The sequence below is a fragment of the Plasmodium inui genome (assembly GCF_000524495.1).
Source record: "Plasmodium inui San Antonio 1 unplaced genomic scaffold supercont1.9, whole genome shotgun sequence".
NCBI lineage: Eukaryota > Apicomplexa > Aconoidasida > Haemosporida > Plasmodiidae > Plasmodium > Plasmodium inui.
In genome coordinates this window covers 166765-185230 of record NW_008481843.1, presented here as the reverse complement: position 1 = coordinate 185230, position 18466 = coordinate 166765, and the positions used below count along the sequence as shown (strand labels likewise).

The window sequence follows — 18466 nt, the reverse complement described above, 5'->3', positions numbered from 1 at the left end:
AACGTCGTGATAACAACTTACCAAATAATCCCCCCTGGATTGGCAGCTGTGGGACTCACTAGGCCACAACTTATATAGCTTGTTTAACAGAGCGCAATCCATTTTGTATCCGCCCTTAAAACCACCCAAAGTAGGGGAATTGCTATACTTCCCCTTTCCATGATCTATGTACTTATTCAGACTGGGACTTCCAGTGGTGTCTGTCTGAATACCCAAAAGGTTAAAATATTCGTGGTACACATACCGGTGCATGTCGAAATTTTTTAAATCGTGAAAGTCGATGGAATTATACACATCGGATAATTTTTTGTTGTAAAATCCAATGACATGATTTTTAAAGCAGCTGACTGGAGTGCAATGGAAGTTATGTTCCTCCATTTTTATGTCGTTCTTCATATATTTCGGCACGGGAATGTAGTACTCATTCTGCAGCATGTGTTGGAACGTTTGGTACGTGATGTCTTTGCTCATGAGGAGTAGTCTACTCCTTTTGAATCTCTGCAACAGGTAATCGTAATTGGGGAGTCCGTCCCTTCTGCCCAGGCGGTTAATACGACTGGCACGTCTCAGTCGCACGAAGGGGTCGTCCTCCCAGAAGGGTTCCCCGTCTCCTGTTTCACCAACTTGGGGGGAAGATTGTTCTTTGCGTAAATTTTGTCCATTCTGATCGACTTCTTCAGTTAAGGAATGGGCTGCCATTTCAGCACTTTCCTTTTCGCACATAGAGGGGATACGTCCACGCAGGTAAAGTCGGCCAATTTCATTCCCAACGGCAGCATTGTTGCCGAAGAAACGTACCACGTCAAAAAGGAACGTATATGAATTAATGTAGGTGTTGTATTGCCTTTTATTATTCGGGTCATTTCCATAGAGGCAGAAACAGATGGGTGCGTCGTAAAAGAGGAAGTTTTTTACGGACACACATTTGTTCAGCTCTTTGGTGATATCCTCGCAGAGTTTCTTTAACCGATTTTCATTTTTTTTCATTTTTTTTTTTTTTTTTTTTTTTTTTCTTCCCAACTTTGCCCTTTTCATTGCTTCCAGTATGTGCTGCACTCCTCCCTGGTTGTACAGGAAGAGCAGCTCCTTCATCTTGTGCGCGTTTGTTAGGACTGACAGGGGGTATCTTCGTTTAGCGGCTTCTCCCCGTTTGGAGGATCCCCCCCATTCTGCTGCTCCCACCTGCGGTGGAGCTTCTCGGGGTGGCTTGTACAAGTCGCCAATTTCTTCTTCCCCCCCATTCTGCACAAAATTACCAAAGGGATTCACATTGCTTCCACTGCTGTGCGGCTGGCTCTGTTGATAGTCGTTATCTCCCTCTACGTGGTTGTCTGATTCTCCCAGCGCGTCAAATGGGTAAGCCTCATTGGGAGACAGAAAGTTGGTGATCTGACCGAATTGGGCATCATTCGGGTTCACTTCAATGGGGAGTCCTTCCTGTTCTTCTACGTTGTCACTACGTTTGCTGCCTTGACATTTTGCTTTTGCTTCCCCCCGCCCGTGTGTGATGCTTCCCCTCTCAGCCGTTGCGGCGCTTTCTTTCTCGCCCAGCAGGTTTAGCAGCAATGCGGGGAAATTAAAGGCGCTCTGTTCGTAAAAGAGTTTCTCATTGTGGTTAGACAATTCGCGCACATCACCGCGGCTGTGTTCTGCGGTGAGTTCCCCGCTGGGTTCTCTTCTGTGTTCTCCGTTGCCTTCTACGGTGACTTCGCCTCTGCGGCCGCCGGTAGGGGGCCCCCCCTTGAGTATCCGACTGGGCTGCAAATTTGTAGAGTACGTCACGTAGGGACAGCTGTCCTGCACAAATTGATTCCTCATCTGGTCGGTCAGTCCATATGCAGACAACTTCAGATCGGCTACCGTTTGCACATAAAAAAATTTATTAAAATGAAAAGTGCAGAAGGCATATTTCGTTTCCCTAAAGAATGTTCTATTCAGGTAATTCACATTAACGTAACTGCAATTGGGAACAAGATTCGTCTGAATGACGTCATGCTTAAATTGGTCCCTTACATTATATTTTGCAAACAGCTCATAAAGGTTGTGCTTCGAGCAGAGAGTCTCACTGTTACGGCACTGGGAGACAGTTGCTTTTTTTTTTTTTTTTTTTTTTTCTCCCTTCTTCCTGGTTCTACCCCTAGTGGTGTCTTTTCCCCTCTGGGGCTTTCCTCCTCGTGTCCACTCCTGCATCCGCTCGATGATCAAATCGGACAGTTCTGGCGCGCGCTTGGGGGGCTTTCCACTGGTGCCGCTGCGAGGGGTGCCCCTTTGTATGACACTCTTCGGGATGGATTGCGCGGTGTCGTATGTGATATCCTGAGCGGTGTCGTGTGTGATACCCTGTCTGATATCCTGTGCCATATCTTGTGTCATATCATGAGCGATACCCTGCGTAAGGTTTTTCTCCCTTTTTCCCCTTGCCCATTCAGGGAAATCCTCTTCTTCTTCCCCTTCCTTCGAATAAGCATCCTCAGTGGTCATTTTCCCCCCAGCATTGGGTGCTTCTTCCTTGTTGCAGTTAGCAGGAGCGGGGTGTAAGGCGGGGAATGTACTACTATGTGGACCCTGTGTGGCAGTCTCATCTGGGGTGGGAAGGGACGCCCTGAAGGAGCGGCAGTAGGAATGATGCCTAGCCTCGGATAAACCCTTTGTTTCGCCCGTTTTTTCATAGACATGGTCGGACAATTTCTCCGCAGCGATAGCGGATGGCGAGGCACGCGAGGATAGCTCCCTCTCAAGGCACCCCTTAATTTTTAAGGCAAGCGTTCTACTTAATTGGAACCCTTTTTTGAGGGTACCTATTTTTATGGCATTCGTATTATTCTGCACGACAAGGATTTTGTCTCGACAGATTAGCTTAAATAGGTAAGTCAAGAACTCATACGTTACATTGCAAAACTGAGACGGTGTGTGTTTTAGCATTTCGTAGTTGTCCTTATTCAGGTGGAGGAAGTCAGGGGGTTGTGCAGCTTCAGCATTGGACACGGGGGGGATAAATTTCTCCATCCGTTCGCCATCCATCCAGTCACCGCTCACCCATTCAGTTTTTTTTTTTTTTTTTTTACCTCAAGGGTATGTGTATCCTTTTCTGTGCGGTCAACCCCATTTGACATGATCCCTTCAAAATTGTCTAAATTGAGAAAATTAAATTCGTCGTCCTGTTCCTCGCTGTGGAAGTGTGGTCTTTCTCCTTCTCGGTGTGGACTTGGCGACGAGTCTGCTAACTGTTGCGGGCGGTCGTCACTCGCTGTTGCCTCAGCGGGCGGCGAAGTTTCTCCACCGCGTTGCTCCGTCTCCTCACCGCACCGCCTATTCTGCACCAGGTCGGCGAACCTGCTGAGCATCCCGGGTAGGCCCTCATTGCGGTAGGTACTCGCCACGTAGGACCTATTTATGGGGATCCACCCCTTAGCCTCCTCTTCAGCCAAATTCTTCACGCACAAGTTAACGGGCGTGCAGAATAGCTGCCCACCAGAATTCGTGTGCAGAATAAATTGGACATAGTCTAATTTGATTCCCACGATTTCTTGCCTCCTGACGAGGGATACCCTTCTCTGTGAGTCCCTCTTCTTGACAGAATATTTCCACGTTCTGGTGTTCTTCCCGTCAAAGTAGAAGCGCTCCTCGAGATATTCCCTAGGTGAGGCGTTCCCATCGCAGTGGTTGAGGGAGTCCCCCTCAGGAGGAGCTACCCCATGAGAAGTTACCCCCGTAGGAGGAGTAGTCCCCCCCCCGAGAGAATCCCCCTCAGGCTGCCTCCTACAATACAAAACTGGGACACATAACTGCACGAATTTCATTCCATACAGCCCGAAAAATAAATTATACACTTTGGTGTTAATCGAATTGAATTTCGAATGGTCGGAGATGAGTCTTATCGGCTCCGTTTTGTTTTTCTGCATCGGAGTGAACTTGGCTGTATCTACGAGGAGGGAGTCCCCCACAAGCATCTTCACCGTTTTGTAACTAAATATGTGATTAAACGGTATGTCCTCTCGCATCTGCATGTGGTTTGCGCGGAGCTCTTCCTGGGGAGGGGCCACATCTGGAGAAGGATTCTTCTCAGCGTCATCGCTATGTGAGCGCAGTGAAGTGGATTCCCCGTCTTCTTTTCCACGATACCCCATGATAGTGCTGCTTCTCCCATTGGGAGGGTTTCCCCCCTGAATGGATCCTCTGTCAAAGGGTCTCCCCTCCACCTGTGTGCCATCCCTCCCTCCAGAAGGTTCCCCCTTAAAGGTGTAGTTATACGCAAAGGGGAAAGATCGATTTGTGTACGCCTCCATCCCTAAATCTTTATAGCTAGTAAAGTCATCACGGATTAGAATCTTCCTTATGTAGACAAAGTGTTCATAATATGAGAAGGTAACTAAATTGTAAGTGGTCCTCTGCTCATATCGGTTGTGTCCAGTGGGGGTGACGGACATCCATTCGATGTGTCTAAAATGGGACTCGGTAAATTCTGATATGTTTAGTGGGAAGAGAAACACAGGTTCATATTGATTTCTTAGATCCCATACTTCAATCACGTTAAAGGATGTATTCACAGATGCAACGATGAAGGAAAAATCTGGGTTCTTCGCAACTGCTGTGTAGCCTCTATTAAAATGGGATCTATTTTTATCCTCATGAAATATGTTTCCTCCGGCATTTGTCTTCATTTCTAATGGGATTCCCGTCAACAACTGATCACGTGCTTTCTGCCCGATCGTCTTCTTCGATACTCTCTTAACGCCACTATTGTTTGTATTAAACTTGGACAGAAATTGCTCTCTTTTGTCGTATATGTAGAGGCTGCCACATCCGAGTAGAAGCGTGTTGTCATCTTGGAGATAGCACAAACAGAGAGCCGTATCGTAATTTTTAAAGTATCCCCCTCTCCGTTTCAACTCCACGATTTGTAGTAAGTTCGTTTCCAAATCGTAGGAATACAGACTGTTGTAATTGCCTAGAAGTGTGCACCTCCCGTATGTCCACGTGCTCGGACAGATCTGCATCAATCTGTCAAAGAGGAGGATGTCCTTGGCCATAGTTATTTTGTAATCCAAAATGGGGAACGCCTGGTCAGGGGTTCTACCTACAGTGCTACTGAATGACTTACGTGCAGTTCTCCCCTTCCCTCGTGAACCATGCCAATCGCGCTCCTCGCGTGGATCTTCTTCTTCATTTCCCGTCCACAGGGCACCATCCCAGTTAAACGCCTCCCCGGGAGCGTACTGCACTTGGAAAATAACCAACCCGACGTCATTCCTGGCATAGATAACCGACTCGTTAATATTATTAGTGTCCGCTTTTATTTCCTTTATCTTCAAATATTTGCTGACAGCAATGGATTCTTTTTCATTCACTTCGGTGAAGCATCTATCCAGTTGGTACAGAAGATGATTGTTCTCAATTTTGTACACATTTCGATATGATCGTTTTCTGTTATACTCCTTGGCGAGCTTCACTTTCTGCGCATACCTGTAGTATGTGGGAAGGATCCCCCTCTCGTTTGCGTCGTAGTTGCCGGTGGAGAGGTTCGTCGGCACGATGGTGACTTCGTTGTCGAAGCGAAATTGGAGGTTCACGGGGAGGTAATCACTGGGCAAGCGGCTTCCTCCTGGCAAGGGGCCTCCTCCCGGCAAGGGGTCTCCTCCTGGTAAGTGGCTTCCCCCTCTGCCGTCACCCTCGTCGTAAATACACTCGCCAATTTGAGCCTCCATCAGCTTCACTTGGTTATTGTAGAATCCACCGGGCATCACCAGAACGGGGCACTTAACGTTGAAACGTAGGTCGTATGCATACCTGCTATCCAGCTGCATGCTCTTGTCGATGTAAAAGGTGGCCAGAGTGTTAACCACGTCTAGTGAAGCCCGAACTCTGGTCTGGTCTCGTCGTATTTCTTTTTCATAATTGCGAGAGTTGCGCAGGAAATCGATGCAACTCTGTGTTGCCCTTTTCCTGTCGCTGACTTTTGGGTTGGTTGCCCCGTCGCAGCGGAGGCGGGGCACCTGCTTCTTGTTCGAGTTGTCCCTTTTCTTGGACATGGTTTCATCGCCAAATGGGCCCTTCTGCAGATCGGATCGGGTCGGAAGAGCCTCGCTATTTTCATCCGGATTTGTCTCCCCATCTGTGTAGTAGCAATCGTCGTCTTGGTAGTCCTCCTCGCCATCGTCGGCATCTTCCCCATCCCCTTCCTCGTTCTCCTCCTCCTCTCCTTCATCATCTGACTCCCTTCCCTTCGCCTTCCCCCGCTTCGATTGCGAAGTGGAGGCAACCACATGATACACCTTATCATTCGCGTAAAAATTTTTAATCTCATTCAGTATGTTTGAATTTAGAGAGTCGTATATCATGTGTGGGTTTTCCACGGGTCTGCAATTTAGGGATTCTATCCCCTCCTCCTTTCCTCGCTCCGTCTGCTTAAGGGGGCTCAGCGCCACCTCTATGTTGTTTGGCTCTCCATAGATCTTCAGTCTCTGCAGCGGATAGAAGTACAGGTTCAGTCTCTCCTCCATTATGATGCGACTGCTCGGTCTGCTCCTGCTGCTGTGGCTGCGCCTATCGATAAAGCAGCCACTTACTACTACCTGCTCCTAACTGCCTATGTAGTACACCCCCTCCCCCTTTGCGCGCATATCGCGGGAAATCAAAGCGAAGGACACACTGGGCTGCATGTCTCCTTGTCGTTCCTCTATAGCACGTCTGCCCCACGTCCGAACGAGGCCATAAAAACGGAACCTACAGTGTGACGGCCGGGCTTCCCCTCACCACAGCACTGAAAAATCCTCCACTTCGTACAGGAACGAATTTGAAAATCGCCTCAGATTCTGCCGCTTTCTCTCTTTCATTATAGTGGTATGGTGTTAAGAAGGGGTAAGGTTTCAAATGGGTAAACTATCCCCAAAGGGAGGCTCATTTTGTGTGTTTTTTTTTTTTGCTGCAGTTGTGCAGCTGATGGGCGGGAACGCCTGATCGGTCAAGCGAAAAGAAAAAAAAAGGCAGAAAAAAAAGGAAAACAAAAAGGGAGAAAAAAAAATAAAATAATGGCTTCACCTCGCCAAGGGGATAAAGAGCGAAGCAGAAGGAGCCTCCGAAAAGTACATCCCGATTAGCACAATTCAAGGAAACCTGGGATGGGGGTGCAGGTTAATCATACCCGCGTGCGTGCGCATCTGACTTTCTCTACGAAACGCTGTCATTTAGGATAAAGGACTGCCGGCAGCATTGTACATAATGACAACCTTCCCCTTGATGTTCCTTTTTTTTTTTTTTTTGTAACTCCAGCGAAATGAACGAAAAAGTGGAAAGTCCTGACAGGACATATAGAAAGAGAGTGCCTTCGTCTGGAAGGGCAAAGTGTCCAAGTGGGGAGCCATTAAAAAAGGGCTCTACGATGTGAGTGTCTCTCCTGATAAATTGAGTGTTATGACAACAGTAGTCTACACCATCAGATATCCACTGACGCGATATCTCTCCTTTTTTAAAGAACCGATTTTTTTTTGTCCCACTCGATAGAGTACGATTGGAGCATCCGCACTGAAACGACCACCAATGCAGTTGGATCGGAGGAAGCTTCCAAACAGAGCGGCATGACATTTTTGAGAACAAGGAAAGTTGTAATTTCTGCACTTGGGGGGTAACAATTTCACCCTTAAAAAGAGAGAAAAAAAAAAAAAAATAATCAATTCCGTGTGCATAGAGAAGCAATGAAATGTGTCCGCATATTCTCCCAGTTAGCTACTCATTCGTATCACCACAAGGGACATGTTCACAAAGAGTGGAGAGTTATATTTGATGAGGGAGGCATCCTTACTAGGTACACTGCTGAAAAGCTTCATTTGAGATTGTCGCATGTGCCACTGAGCCGAATTTTTATTATTTTTATTATTTTTTTTTATCTTTTCTCATTGTTGACCTGGTCATTTTTGCTTACTCCTGTGAAAAATAACCACCACAGTAAAGTTAAGAGGACGATTGTTTTGTCCCTCCACGTCGGTTCATTCGATTGCTTCATTTTTAAGAACCTCTGCTGAGGCGACACAACTTCTGTGGTGCTATTCGCAGGCGCATCCACGTATATTCCTATATACACATGGGAATATACACACATGGGCATAGACATGCATAGCCATTTACGCCTGTGTTCACCTATCCCTTTGACCGCACACATGTGTAAACTGGTGGGGAGGTCGCACTTCCCCCCGAGAACGGATTTCACCGTGGGGGAAGAATAAGAAGAATGTATCCCCTTAATTTCCCATTTGTTGAACTGCCAAAGAGGGGGATCGTTACGGCCTATCCGTTCTAAGCAGACATCTTCACAGCTCCAAAAAAGAAGTGATCAGAAAATGATCCCCATAAAGATCAAACACACGTCCTACAGTTGAGAAGTTGGCTAGCTGTATGGAGTTTTTTTTTTCTTTTTTTTTTTTTTTTTTTTTTTTTTCCTGACCTGTTCAGAATAAAATTTGGAATACACTGAAATTAAACAAAAAAAAAAAATTCTGATCACGTTTGAGGTGCACACAGATTGGGTCCCCCAGTGGACACTATTTCCCCTCCGAATTTTTCCAAAATGTGCATGTAAGAATGAAACAAAGTTGAGTGATGAGCAGCCCTTCTACATGTATGTGTGTGCGCTACCCCATATGTAGGTGCCGCCCTTTCCTTACGCTTAACCGTTTTTTTCCGTTTTTTTGTTTTCTCTTTTTTTTACCCTTTCCCCGCGCATACCTTTTTGGCATCCTTTCCCTAAAGGTGTGAGATTATTACCAGAACAGAATCGTACACATGTAGGCGATCAGTTCCAATAGGTACTCCATACAGAGAAGAAAAAAACGAAAAAAAAAGAAACACAGGGATATAGACCCTTTCGAACGACACCTAATACTTCAATACAAACCATGGTGCGCTATTCGTTTGGTTTTCTTTTGTCCCTCTTCGGGGCGCTTATCACTTTGGTTGGACATGACCAAGGGGGGTTCTTCTTCCCCGTTGCCAAGTGCAACATTCGCGTGCTCAACAAGGGGAAGGGGGGGCACAAGACGAGTGACAACAACATGCAGCACCACCTAGGGGCGAGCGACCCGACAGAGGTGGGAAAATTCAGCGTAGTTCAGAAGACGGACACACAGAGTGAGGGCGACATGGAAGACCAAGTGGGAGATAAAGTGGGAGACGAAGTGGAAGACAATGTGGGAAACAAAGTGGGACACGAAATGGGAGATAAAGTAGGAGACGAACTGGAAGACAATGTGGGAAACAAAGTGGGACACGAAATGGGAGATAAAGTAGGAGACGAAGTGGGAGACGAAGTGGGAGACGAAGTGGAAGACAATGTGGGAAACAAAGTGGGAGACGAAGTGGGACAAGAAGTGGAAGACAATGTGGGAAACAAAGTGGGAGACGAAATGGAAGACGAAGTGGAAGGCGAAATGGACCGCCGACCCGAAGGAAAAATGTCCAGAATTCGCTCCCGATGGGTAGGACTCCTCAGTGATGTTTCACCACACAACGCGTGGAGACGATTTGGGGATAACATGGACGAAGAGAAGAACACAAGTGAGCCCAGCTCAAATAAGTACACCTTTTTCGAAGCGGCGAATGATAGAGTGATAAAAAAGGTGGACTCTTTGTCCCAGCCAGGTAAGCAGTAGCTCCTGCGCAACATATGTGTTTACAATCTGTGTTTTTCCACCCTGTGTTCTTCCCCTCTGTGTGGTGACACCCCCGCGCGTGTACACCTCCTCTTTGCAGACCAGCAGAACCTACTACAGCAAACTCTCCAGTGGGTTCAGATGCCCAACATAGGCATTTCCTGCAGAGAAACCGGGTGCCCCGAAACGTATCAGATGTGCGTCCCCTTCTCTTATGATAGCGCAAACTTTGATGGAAAAAGGCTCTTTGAATTTATCCCTATTGACGATATGTCAAAAATGAGTGGGCTCAGATTCGATAACGAAAATATAATAGACGATATGAGAAATTACGTCCTCGTTTATTCCTGCGTGTGTAAGAAGTACACTTCGGATGGTTCCTGTGACGAATCGGTGCAATAAGTCTGGCGCTCTGCCCCGCGCAGCTAAAGTGATTCTAACCACTCTACTCATTTCGCACATTACGCTTTCAAAAAAAGAAGAGAAAAAAAAAAAAGAAGAAAAAAAAAAACAGATCAATTTGCGCCGAGGTGACCCCGGGGAAGATCTCGCACCCATCCTATCATTCCTTTGAATGCCCCACGGGGGCTAGCCTTTTGGGGGTGCCTTCTCTGATAACCGCCACCCGGCATGCATACTCGCGTCTGTGAGTACGTGCATATAACTATCCACCTACGTACTTTTTCCTCCTGCGGAGGGAGGAATAACCAATCGCATCTATATGCACATGCGCATGCGCGGACATGTGTACACCTACGTTAATCTACCTTTTTCTGCATTTTTTATTTATTATTCTTTTTTTTTTTTTTTTTTTTTTTTTTTTTCTTCTTTTCTTTTTCTCTCCCCCGTGCTGCACCTAACTGAACCGTTTGAAATGACGAACGAAAAGTTGCTTTAATATAAGTACCGCTAGGGTGGTGACTTCTTCAATGCCCTCCTCACACATCGGTTAGGAACGGCTAGGCGGGGAAAATCCAGGCGAATGGATGCTACACGCGCAAATGCGAAGGAAAAAGTGGGAGAGCTCCTTTGCGAGATGCGAGTCCTAGTGGAGGCACCATTACGGTGGGGTGTTCATTGGGAAAAAGGGGCACAAAATTGAAAGAAGTCGGAATGGAAGGTGAACGCGGTTGAAATAGACAGTTGAGGAAGCTCTCATCAGATGTATCGCTGTCATCAAACGTGGACCTCTAATAAAGCGCAATGGACGCGGAGGGAGCAAACTGAGATGAACACGGGAACGCAGAAACGAACGAAGAAACGAACGAAGAAACAAACTCAGATGAAGAGGCAAACGCAGAAACAGACGCCGGTTCGACCCGTGCCTCAGGGGGAAGGTACAACTATGCATTGTATGCTCATTATATGTAGAAAAAGAGAAAAAAATTCCGCCTCTATCTTTTCGGGGCGTGCGGGAGGCATCCTGTGAGGACCATAGTGAAGTAAATTAGGTTCTACGTTTCCAGATTGCTGATCGCTCTCAAGATGTACTTGCCTGCAAATTGGACGGTATGGTGATGTCAAAGTGAAGGTAAGAAAAATGTGTCTATAAGGGGCAATCACGTCAGTAGTGCTTTTCCTCTATCAAGGCTTCTTCCCCCCTTCGGGAGAGTGCGTAGAAGGCCTTACCGTACGTCTCGTCCTTCAACTTGTCGACGTTCTCTATGATGGTCTTGACAATTACGGTCCTCTCCTTCCGCCTGCACGTGGTCAGCAGTTTCTGCATCATGAAGTTACCGTAGCAGTCTTTACAAATCGTGATGATGCTGTCGTTCCTGGGGGGAAAGGGGGACCACGTGGTGAGGAAGTAAAAGTTTGAAGACGGAGTGGTGGAGAACATATACAATAGGCAACGCTCTTTCCGCTTCTTTTTATGGAGAATCCCAAGGGAAAGCCCAAATTGTTTCTCCCCTCCAGAGGCACCCGTCCACTGTAAAACGGTGCGTCACTTACCCATCCGAAATATCATTCACAATTTTTTTGATTATTTTTTTCTTATATTTGTACTCCTTCTTGAGGAGTATTTTCTCGATAATGTTGCTGTGTGGGGGGGGAGAGAGACGAAATAAAATAAAGAAGAATAAAATAAGAAAGAATAAAATAAGAAAGAATAAAATAAGAAAGAATAAAATAAGAAAGAATAAAATAAGAAAGAATCAAATCAGAAAGAATAAAATAAGGTAGTCCATTTCCCCGGCATATTGTATACAACACCAAAGTGATGTAATATGTTACCCTTCCATGCATGCGTGCCTTCCCCCTTTGTGACAACCCCCAGCATAGCAATATGTGCCCCATTCGATGGGCCAGAACTTACCAGGCATACTTGTGAGAAGACAATCTGTATATATCGCTGACAATCTCATCTGTGATGATAAACCTGACTGTGTCATCTGAGTATTCGAAGCATTTCTGAATGACGTAATTACCATACCGGTTTTTAATTAAGTGTATCTTCCTAACGATCTTATCATTTAGTCTATTTATCTGATTGGTATTTCCAATTTCGTATATGCGCTGGACGATACGACATCCATAAGCATGTGAACTTAAGAACGGCAAATAGTCTTCTATGTTACTTATGATGGTGTCGATATGTCCAGAGGGTAACACCTCAATGCATTTTTGAATGACGTGATTCCCATTCTGATGGCAAATATAGGTAATTAGATCGTTCTGCAATTGAAAGAATATTTTACTCTTGTATTCATTGCACAGAGAGTCCAGTGACTTTTGGATGAGACGACATCCATACGTGTGCAGAGAGAGGAATCTTGTCTGTCCAAGAAATTGATCTGTGAATCGTTCCTTGTATGTATCGTCACTTAAGTCGAAAACACTCTGCGCAACGTAACTTCCGTATACATCTGGACATAGGGACATTGCATCGAGTAGGAGCGATTTTTGAATTATCCTCTTCTCCTCGGTGTCCTCATTTTCCTTCATCTTTTTTATTACGTATTCGCACCCGTTTTTGTGGAAGCACAGGAAGAGGATGTCGCTCATTAGCTTCTCTCGATCGGGGTTGGTGATGGGGAGGTTAGCGGTAAGGAGATCCTTATTTGGTGGGGTAGCGATGGGGAGGTCTTCAGTGGGAGGGTCAGCGGTAACGAGATGCTCACTTGGCGGGTTAGCGGTGTGGAGCTCCTCAGTGGGGGAGGACCACTCACCTACTCCTACATCGGATGAGTTCCCCTCGATAGCCTCTGGACCAGTTGAGTTCCTCTCGATAGCTTCTAAACCAGGTGCCCTCCTCTCGAGCAGAAAGGCAAAGTGCTCCCCCGTGAGGGGAGTCGGGGGGCAGAACATCTCCGCGCTGATAGTGGGACTGTCATCAGGAGTAATCGAGCAGCAATGCAGCTTCTGCAGACAGTCCAATTGATCCTTTAAGGGGAACTCAATCATTATCTGGTTCAGCTCATCGCTCAGGAAGGACTCATCAAGGAACGCAGACTCCATCCTTTCGCAGAGGCTAGCGATCAGGTCAATGCGTGTTGTTGTGGCAGCGCCTTGCTATTTTCGACTGCCAAGTGGAGGCAAGAAAAGGGGGACATCAGACAGAGTTGGAAAAATGACACTCCAAAAATGGACGCGTAACGGAAAGGTGGCAAAAGTAGGGGCGATCATTGGGCTTTCAATGGGGAAAAGAACGAAAAAAAAGAGAGAGAAAAAAAAAGGGCAGATCTGCTGCCACGAAGGGGGCGCCTCGTCACAAACACACACAAATAGAGATGTGCATATGTGTACACATTGCCTCACAGGGCGAATCACTCCACATGGGGGGGAGACTTCTGCCCTGAGGAATAGGCGTTCTCACGCACTGGGCTAAATGCAAACGGAGGGAGATGCCCATGGGACAGTCTGCCAGCTGGACAAACTGGATATCTGACGACAAGGGCTCCGTTCGTTGGTGGCTCCCCACAAAGGAACACCTGTGAAACTAAGAGAGTAGGAGAATGTACATTATGGAAGATTGAAAAAAGGAAAAAAAAAAAAAAAAACTTTTAAGGGAAATTAATCTTTTACGTAATGAGGTTACAAGCATGCCTCAATTACATTTCAAAGCTTATCGTGTAACGGTCAGAGTTAAATGATGTGCAAGCGGCAAAAGGGGTCACGCTTGCGTGTGGGCGGCTTGTCTGTTCGGATGTGGAGCCACAAAGAGTTTATTATGGGGGGGATCGAACAGTTGGCCATGCGCATGGGCGTCTTTTGTCCCAGGGTTCGCCTCAAAAGGGGCATAAAAATGGGCGCAAAAAATGGACGTAAAAATGGGGGAACAAATTGGAGTCAACGGATTAGTCAAGGGCTTCGCTTCAGGCTCACTTGACTTTCTCTATTTTTGGAAGGGGTACGCAACGTGGGGTTTTCGTAGCCGTGTCCATGTGGCATCACTGTCGCATCACTGTAACATCACTGTGGCATTAATGTGGTTTTATTTCTCCATTATGTAGCCGCTGCATTTTCGCCATTCTTTGACCATTTTTTGGCCCCTCGGCCCCAGCCAAACGAACAGAGAAGAAGATGAGAGCCCGCACCAGGGCCGAAGCAGGGAAGCCGCCCCTGATCGCATCAATTTTTACGTCCCTCACAAATCGCATCCACAGATCGCGTGCAGACATCGCTGGGGAAGGCTCCCCCATCTCTGCCAAGGCCCCCAGTCAGCCTCCATATTTCGAACGGAGATGAGCCTCCTCAGAGTTGTTCGAACGAGCATGTCTGGGAAGAGCACACCACGTGCATGTGTGATGTGTTCTGTATTTGGTCATTGGAGAAAGCGCAGCGAAAGGATTTTTTTTTTTTCTATATACTTCCCAATTCAGCATGCACTTTTATTTCCAGAATGTGAAGATGGGAAGAGAAAAAAAATTGCGTTTGCGTGAAGGGGAGGATCACCGGAGGGGAACTTCCCATTTGCAAAGTTGCGCCTTACGCAGGGGAGAGTGACAGAAAAGGGCCAAGGGAAAAAAGAAAGAAGAAAAAAAAAAAGTAACTTCTCACTGGTTGGACATGTCCTCATTTAGACTTTTCCGCTAATACGCATGCACACAAAATATGATTAAACTGGCGAAGGGCCGTGTGTTTACATCCTAATCGTCCATTTTGGGACTTCACCACATGTGACAACAACGACGAGTAGAGGGGAATTCAGTGAAGGAGGAAGCGACAGAGAAATGTGGGAAATTCCTTCTTTTTCAAGAAAGCCATCTATAGTGATGTATTCCCTCTTTTCTCAAATTTTTCCTTTTTTTTTTTTTTTTTTTCCTTTTCTTCCCCGTGCGAGAAAATCCAGCCAACTGATAACTTATGCAGGGCCAAAAGTCACCTTTGCCATGTGACGAAATAAATTGTATCCCTCTCGAGGGTTTCTTTTTTTTGTAAATTTGGGTCATGAAATTCGTGGGGAACGGTTCACAAAATTGGCTGCAAATGTTTTTCCATCATGTCATTGTTCTTCTGACATGTCCTGAAGGGGAGTGAAAGAGCTCCTCCCTATGGCACAAAAAAAAAAAATAAAATAAAATAACTTCCTCACTAAAGGTGAGAAGCAGAACCTTTCATCATAAATTGGCATAAAAATGGGAAATATTCGGCACGGAAAAAGAAGTATAAGGACACAAAAATGGATGAGTTATGTAGCGTGCCCATTTTTATAACCCCCCTGTGCTTCTCCCCCCCCACATGGCAATTGTCTAAAGAGGCACATTGCTGCGTCTTTCCCATTCAGAAGCTAGCTCGTGACCCACTTGCATTGCAGCATTTTTGTGAACAGCCAAGCGATTCGGTAAAAGAAAAATGATCACAGTTATATGCACACAGGGGGGAAACGCTCACCGAGGGGGAACGCTCACTGGGGCGGATTTGCCACTCCCTTAAAACGGGCCGCTTCTTCCCCCCACGTGACCATATGGCCTGTCGGACTCCATCCCACTTCCCCTTTGAACACGCACACAAAGGGGCAACTCTGGCAGTATTCAACTTTACTAATGTGACGCATGCGGAGCGACAATTCGAATGTCGCCTCAGTTTTTCTCCCTGTGGTTTCGACAGTAGCACGGGGCGTAAAAGCACTACGCTCGCGAAGCGCAATTTTGTCGCCGCAAAGTGAAACCCATTTAGGGGAACCACAAACAGAGACAGTAACGGGTGAACGAGCTGGGCTTTCTCCCCCTAGTGGTATGAAAAAAAAAAATAAAAATAAAATAATAATAAAATAAATCATCCACAGCCCATTTTGCAGTTTTATCAAATTACGTGGTGTAAAATAGATTCTTGCTCCACCACCCAATAAAGCGGGAACCTTTTTGTTAAGGCGAAATTTGTACCTTTCCATAGGGAGTCCACTTTTCGAGTGAGCAGCGTGCTCCCCAGCAGAGTAGTTCACCATCATTCACCCAGTGGAGCCATATAACGGGACCATCGCGTCGCCTTGTATTGATTCTTTCAGCCGGGTAGTTGATTCCTCGTGTTCCCAACTTGGCACCAGCGCACACGCCATCCCATAACGAAGGAGTAACCTCTTAACCCCTGAGACCCATGGAGGACCTTTCAGAGATATTCGACATTTACGCCATCTGCGCATGCTGCAAGGTGGCCCCTCCCAGTGAAGGGATAAAGAATGAACCGTTCGGCCCGCGGACCTTTAGGGGTCTCGGGAATAACGGGACTCTCCCGTGGAAATGCAACTCCGTTGACATGAAGTACTTCAGCTCAGTGACGACCTACGTGGATGAGTCAAAGTATGAGCAATTGAAGTGGAAGAGGGAGCGGTACCTGCAGAGGGAAGCCTCGGGGGGGAGTGACGATACTCTACAGCCGGGAGACAACACCAACGGTAGTGGCCACACTGTAGGAATGGGGGATGACACGACGAAACTGCAAAACATTGTGGTAATGGGGAGAAGCAGCTGGGAGAGCATCCCAAAACAGTACAAGCCACTCCCAAACAGAATCAACGTGGTGCTCTCCAAGACGCTGAGACAAGAAGAGGTGAAGGAGAAGATTTTCTTAATTCACAGCATAGAGGACCTACTGCTGATTCTGAAGAAGCTGAGATACTACAAATGCTTCATTATTGGAGGAGCGCAAGTTTATAAGGAATGTCTAAATAGGAACTTAATTAAGCAAATATACTTCACGAGGATTAACAACGCGTACCCGTGTGACGTTCTCTTCCCCGAGTTTGACGAAAGCCAGTTTCGGGTGACATCCGTTAGCGAAGTGTACAACTGTAAGGGCTGCACTCTGGACTTTCTCATTTACAGCAAAGTGGGGGAGGAAGTCGACGGGGCCGCCTCCAATGGGAGCACAGCGGACAGCGGTTCGGAAAACTGCGACAAAGTGGAATGTGGCGCGCCGAGCTGCAGTGTACCGAATTGCACCCTCCCCAACGTCACGACCACGCGGCAGGAAAAATGGGGAAAGAGCGCCCCCGCGTGCCAGTGGCAGAAGAACAACACCGACGCAGAGGAAGACGATCTCGTATACTTCAGCTTTAACAACAAAGTGGGAGAGAAAAACCCGGAACACATGCACGATTTTAAAATTTACAACAACCTGAAGATTAAGCAGCACCCAGAGTACCAATACCTAGGCATCATATACGACATCATCATGAATGGAAACAAACAAGGAGACAGAACAGGTGTGGGAGTGATGAGTAAATTTGGCTACATGATGAGATTTGATCTAAGTCAGTATTTCCCCCTATTAACAACGAAGAAATTATTTCTGAGGGGAATAATTGAGGAATTGCTTTGGTTCATTCGAGGAGAAACAAACGGAAACACATTGTTAAACAAAAACGTGAGGATATGGGAAGCAAATGGAACGAGGGAGTTCCTTGACAACAGGAAATTATTTCATAGAGAAGTGAATGACTTGGGACCCATTTATGGTTTCCAATGGAGACATTTCGGTGCTGAATACACAAACATGTATGACAATTACGAAGATAAAGGGGTAGACCAATTAAAAAATGTTATCCATTTGATAAAGAATGAACCAACAAGTAGGAGAATTATCCTATGTGCATGGAATGTAAAAGATTTGGATCAAATGGCTTTACCTCCTTGCCATATCTTATGTCAATTTTACGTTTTCGATGGGAAACTATCATGCATTATGTATCAAAGGTCTTGTGACTTGGGTCTTGGGGTTCCCTTCAACATCGCTTCGTATTCCATATTCACACACATGATTGCTCAGGTGTGTAATCTCCAACCTGCAGAGTTCATACACATTTTGGGCAATGCCCACGTCTACAACAATCATATAGACAGTCTAAAAGTGCAGCTAAACAGAATCCCCTACCCGTTCCCAACGCTTAAGCTAAACCCGGAAGTGAAGAACATTGAGGATTTTACCATTTCGGATTTCACAATAGAGAATTATGTGCATCATGATAAAATTCCTATGGACATGGCTGCCTAATGCTTGTCCAAAATGAGAAAAAATAAGGAAAAAATAAGGAGAGAGAGAGAGAAAAAAAAAACTGATTTACTAGTTAGCTAGCTACCTAGCTAGCGAAATGTTATTCTCTGTTCAGGCGGCTTGTGGGCAACCTCGCCGCACACTTGCCGTGCGCATCCACCGCTGTGCCTGCGCTTATTACGCCGCTTCATTTGGCCCTTTTTACCGCATCTTACACCCCCCCAAAAAAATGACCACCTTGTAAGTACATCGCAAGGACCAACCATCATGCCCAATCCGTGCAAAACGAAACACACGATTGGGGCAAATAATCCCAGACAACTTTCGCCACACCAATGGGCGCTTTAGGACGATTCCCCCAAACCGAAATGGCATCCATCCCTATATCTGTT

The 18466-nt window shown here is 46.3% G+C and overlaps 5 protein-coding genes across 5 annotated transcripts in view; 2 read left to right on the top strand and 3 right to left on the bottom strand.

The window, feature by feature from the left end:
* Positions 1–3006, bottom strand: part of C922_02514 (hypothetical protein) — a gene marked incomplete at both ends in the record, with an annotated part of 3520 nt that extends 514 nt beyond the window's left edge. Inside the window, one exon of the mRNA XM_008818113.1 lies at positions 60–3006. Within this exon, the coding sequence (XP_008816335.1) occupies positions 60–3006 (2947 nt within the window). The remainder of the gene's footprint in view (positions 1–59) is intronic.
* A 26-nt stretch (positions 3007–3032) lies between these two features.
* Positions 3033–6500, bottom strand: C922_02513 (hypothetical protein; the record flags this gene model as incomplete). Its single annotated transcript, XM_008818112.1, has 1 exon — positions 3033–6500. One exon carries the CDS (start codon positions 6498–6500, stop codon positions 3033–3035), a length of 3468 nt encoding a protein of 1155 aa, XP_008816334.1.
* Positions 6501–8888: 2388 nt separating this feature from the next.
* On the top strand, positions 8889–10043 carry C922_02512 (hypothetical protein; the record flags this gene model as incomplete). The annotated part of the gene is made up of 2 exons (XM_008818111.1): positions 8889–9630; positions 9742–10043. The coding sequence occupies 2 exons, from the start codon at positions 8889–8891 to the stop codon at positions 10041–10043; spliced, it is 1044 nt and encodes a 347-aa protein (XP_008816333.1).
* Positions 10044–11205: 1162 nt separating this feature from the next.
* Positions 11206–13100, bottom strand: C922_02511 (hypothetical protein; the record flags this gene model as incomplete). The annotated part of the gene is made up of 3 exons (XM_008818110.1): positions 11206–11416; positions 11595–11681; positions 11959–13100. The coding sequence occupies 3 exons, from the start codon at positions 13098–13100 to the stop codon at positions 11206–11208; spliced, it is 1440 nt and encodes a 479-aa protein (XP_008816332.1).
* A 3078-nt stretch (positions 13101–16178) lies between these two features.
* Positions 16179–18074, top strand: C922_02510 (bifunctional dihydrofolate reductase-thymidylate synthase; the record flags this gene model as incomplete). The annotated part of the gene is made up of 1 exon (XM_008818109.1): positions 16179–18074. The coding sequence occupies one exon, from the start codon at positions 16179–16181 to the stop codon at positions 18072–18074; it is 1896 nt and encodes a 631-aa protein (XP_008816331.1).
* Positions 18075–18466: the final 392 nt, after the last annotated feature.